General features: G+C 34.8%; 1 protein-coding gene across 1 annotated transcript; it reads left to right on the top strand.

The window, feature by feature from the left end:
• The first annotated feature begins 2,083 nt into the window (after window positions 1-2,083).
• LOC133291353 (uncharacterized) lies at window positions 2,084-2,734 on the top strand. The gene has a single exon (XM_061489602.1). The coding sequence runs from the start codon at window positions 2,084-2,086 to the stop codon at window positions 2,732-2,734; it is 651 nt and encodes a 216-aa protein (XP_061345586.1).
• Window positions 2,735-4,699: the final 1,965 nt, after the last annotated feature.

The raw sequence follows: 4,699 nt of genomic DNA, 5'->3' as shown, positions 1-4,699 counted from the left end.
GGAGCATATCTCCCTCCATAGAGGTCCGATAGGGACGTACCATATGCCATTTTCAAGCTCGGGATGTCCTATATCTTGTGGTAAAATTTGGTAAAAATATGGTTTGAAAATCGGCCTGTAGAAGGCATATAGTTCAGACTGTCCATTTGCTCACTGCACATGTGGCAGTTCTGGACCGGTTTTGGGAAATTTATTCCTGCTTCTTTCCTTGGTCAAATTGGGTGTATGATATATCAAATTTAAGCTTGAGGTGTCTAGTTTGTTGTATAAAAATTTGAGAGCAATTGGTTGAGTGGAATTTCTGCAGTAATTCGTGGAGCGAGGGATGTTTAGAGCTGTTTTGGGGTTGGTTGGCAGTTTTGCTTGTTCAACTTCAAACGGCGATATCTGGAGCAAACGAGCTCTAAATAACTCGTGTGATAGTTTCCTAGGAATTTAATTGAATGTAGAATAATATATCAAAAGACGGGAGGCTAGTAGAATGCGGTTTATCCGCAGAAAATTAAAGACTGAACCATGTTCGGAAGAGTAGAAAACGTAAAAGTGAAAATTATGCTAAGTGGATTTATGGGAACCTCTTAGTGACTTATGGGAAGTAAAATAAGTAATAAAAGTAATTTAAATAATTATTCCGCAAATATTTTACAGTTACGGTCACAACTTTTAATTATTACGCTTTTTATTGTTTTAAATGCTCGCGTAATAAACGGAAAAAGTTACTCGCATTTTTATAAATGAATTGCTGTGATTGTAACTGCGCTTAATATCATAATTAATGTTAACAATACCGGTGTACAACGGGCTGTTACACACCCCGTCTGGGGACTTACTTTTTTGGTACTACAGATGCAGGAGAGCCCTCATAGGGCAAGAGACCAGTTCAGGATGGCTAGAGATACTAGCTGGAGCAGTTAGCTAATGCAGCGTTCTGGAGTATCACTATATACATATATGTTTTGTTGAGCATGATATGTTATGTTCATGCATATGTACAGTATGCATTTTCATTTTGAGAGGCATATATAGCTTGTAGATAATTGTATGCAGATGACAAGATTATGTATAAGTGCGTATATTGTTAAGTAAGTTGATATCAGCAGTGGCACAGAGCTATATTCTGGTATATATGTATATATATGGATTGGACTTTTCTGTTTATCAGGTGTTATGCAGGAAGTAGGATTTGATCCCTGGATTAGTCTGATTTACAGCCGTTATGCTGTCCGTAAAGACTCTATCGAAATGGAATTCATTATCGTATTCAGATAGTAATTTGATCATTAATTATGGTCACAGGTTTATTAAGTATGAATTCTATGCAGGTATGAGACTGTATAAATTATGTTTTATTCAAAAATAAATTATGCACGGCAATACATAAAGATATTTTAAAAGAAAAAATTTAAGTCACCTAGTTATTTAAGTAATGGTGAAATATTTGCTTAAGTCTTCCGCTTCGTAATATGAGTTAATAAACCGACGGTCGACGGGGTGTTACATTATGGTATCAAAGCAAAGTCTACCAAAAAATTTTAACTATTGTCAAAAGTGTGATGTTCCTGAGTAACTTTTAGGTAGTGTCTATAATAATGCATATGTGATCACTGAGTGTGAGCATAGCTAACTCATTCCTTTGTGTAACATGTGCAGAGTCATGGCATCTCCTAGAAAGACTGGGTAAACATCTGATCCGCAGCCAGACCCAACGACATCAGTGTTAGCTGGTATAAAACAAGTATTGGACGCAAATAGGCAGGCCAACCAAGCGATGTTGGATGCCAACCGTGAGGCTATTAGAAAAGAAAATGAGGATAGTTTGGAGGCTAATAGGCTAGCTAATATGCAAATGATGAGGATGATGATCGAGGAGATGAGGATAGGAAGGAATACTAATCAACTGCCACCTCATACACCGCAGCAACAGTCACAGCCTCGACCACCTACTCCGCCTCATGTTCTATATTCTGAGGGAGAAGCTAGTGATGGTGTTGTTCATCTGAATGCTTAGATTAGTCACCATGCAGAGAATGCCAGTGGTGCTAGTCATCGTGATGGTAATGTTCAACTGCATGTAGATCAGGAAATGGATGATGAAACTATACAAAGACAGTTGAATGCTTTCCGGAAGAATAACCCTCCAGCTTTCAAGGGGACTTATGATCCAATTGTTACTGCCAAGTGGCTACTAGCTTTAGAAAAGATCTTTAAAGTCATGAGATGCAGGGATCAACTGAAGTTACTATATGCTACTTACATGTTACAGGATGAGGCCAATGATTGGTGGACTAATGCCATCCAACCATTAGAGTTACAAGGACAAGAAATTACTTGGGCTTTATTTGAAGGTATATTTCTGGACATGTATTTTACTAGAGAGGATATGGAAAGTAAAGAAAAGGAGTTCTTGGAACTAAAGCAAGGATCTATGACTATCGACCAATATCTTGCAGAATTTAATGAGCTGAAGAAATATGCAAATTACAGAAGGGCGTTACCTACTCCTACTGATTTAGCTGCTAAGTTTCAGTGGGGATTATGTGAGAAAATAGCAAAAATGGTTTTAGTCTATACATCTAGAGATTTTTCCACTTTGGTTAGACAGTGTAAGTTTGTGGAAGGAGTTTATAGTTCATATAAGAAGTCATCAAATGTTAAGGAACCTGATCCTAAAGGTACTACAAGTAAGATGCCTTCATGGAAGAACAACAAGGGTAAAAATCTGCAAGTGAAATAGTCTGATGATAAGTTTAAAAATTCTGGGAATCAACAGGGTAGTGACTATAAGTCTTATCCGAAATGTGCTAAGTGTGGTAAGTTCCACAAGGGTGTCTGTTGGAAGGAACAAAATTTATGTTTTAAGTGTGGCCAATCAGGTCATTTTATGAAAGATTGTCCACGAAATATGGTACAAGTTACTCCAATGCAGGCTATGCAGAGTGCTCTAACTGTGAACCGTGTGATTACCATGGATCCTCAGAAGTCCGGAATAGCTTTTAATTGTGGAAAAGGTATAGTTTATGTTGTTAAATATGATGTTAGTATGTTGTTGGACTATGAAGTTTTTCATTCTTACATTGCAAACATTAGAGAAGCATCAATAGTATGTTAAGCTATAGAGATGAGTAGTTTGAAAGTACAAGTACAAGGATTTATCAATTATTGTTATGATTTTGATTTTAAGGGCAAAATCTTAAAAAGGTGAGGTGAATATAAGAACCCAAGCTTTTAAGAATTGATTATGTATGGTTATTATGGATATAATTACATAAGAATAGGAAATTATGGAATTACATAGTTAAATTATGTACTTTTTCGGTGTATACGTTACAGAAGCTAGAAATGATATGTTAATCATCCGATTAATATGAAATAAATTATAAAAATACAATTCAAGCCAAGCAAGTCAATTAGGACCCTTATAGTAATATTTTAAAAGTTTAGGGGTCAAATTTTAATTATGGGAAAGTATAGAGACCATTTCACAATTAAGCAAAAACTAGGTCAAAACTTTAATTAAATTATATGATTAAATTCTATGGAATTCTTTAAGGGTTTAGAGTAGTCTTAAACCATGTTAATTATGTTAAGAATAATTATAAAGTTTAAGACATGGATTAATAAAATCAAGCAATAGGAAATAAGATAACATAAAGCTTTACAAAGTCAAATTTTGTGAGCTAAATATTTCCTATACATACAAGGTCGGTTTTGGCTTGTTTTAAGGGCCAAAAATCTGATGTTTCTTATTCTCAAAATCGTGGAAGCCATTGGAGGAAAGGAGAGCTCAAGAACTTGGTCTTTTGGTCACCAAAATGCATAGTTTCTTTGAGAGAAAATCTTCCTAGTCATCTTGTGAGTAAAATCCTAGTTTCTAATCTTTAAAAGAAGCTTTGTGTGCCTTATTTTCTCCTCTTAAACCTTCGACCAGCAACTGCAATCATGGGGGAATTTATGGTTTTGAAGCTTGTTTGAAGGATAATTGAAGATATAGTCTTCTTAAAGTGATTTAAGGTATTAATCCTAACTTTTGATGGTTGTTTCCTGCAATTTTTGAATTAGGGTTTATGAAAAGGGGGATGAATTTGTATGATGTTAAATGATGAGTATATGTTGTGTTTTGATGAGTATGGAATTAATTGGATTAAGTTTTAATCATTGGAAGTGGTATAAAATTCGTGGAACATGTAGACCTTAAATATATCCTGTTTTTCAAAAATGCATATCTGGAGTTATAGACCTCTAAATTGAGTGGGGTTTGTTGCAAATTGAAGCTGCACATGTCTAATACTAAAATTTTAGGGCAAACGGATAAGAAATGGATTTTTGGATGAATTAATTGGTGTGGACTGTTCAGGCTGGAAATTAAGTAACTATTTCGGCCATATTAAGTAAAAAGGTCTTGGATGCTTGTTGACTTATGTTTTAAGGATGTTAGGTGCTAAATGAATGTATTAGGATGAAATGAATTAATTGATTCTTTAGTTGAAAGCATAGAATGGTTATTGGCACTTTATGTGATCATTGAGTTTAATAATGGAAAATAAAGTTAAAAGTTGCTTTGAGTAGTCTTTGATAAAGAATAGAATGCATGAAATGCATGTAACCTTACTAGTACCATTCGGCCACTTTGTGGTTGTATGATCTAGGTATGGTTTTTAATTTAATTAAGTGCTTGATTGAATAAATCAAGTAAAATCAA

The sequence above is a fragment of the Gastrolobium bilobum genome, unplaced genomic scaffold (genome assembly GCF_033153095.1).
Source record: "Gastrolobium bilobum isolate Gb01-03AN ecotype WA unplaced genomic scaffold, APGP_CSIRO_Gbil_v1 utg21577, whole genome shotgun sequence".
Lineage (NCBI taxonomy): Eukaryota > Viridiplantae > Streptophyta > Magnoliopsida > Fabales > Fabaceae > Gastrolobium > Gastrolobium bilobum.
The sequence above is the reverse complement of the archived record's forward strand: the minus strand, read 5'-3'. Positions and strand labels throughout refer to the sequence as shown.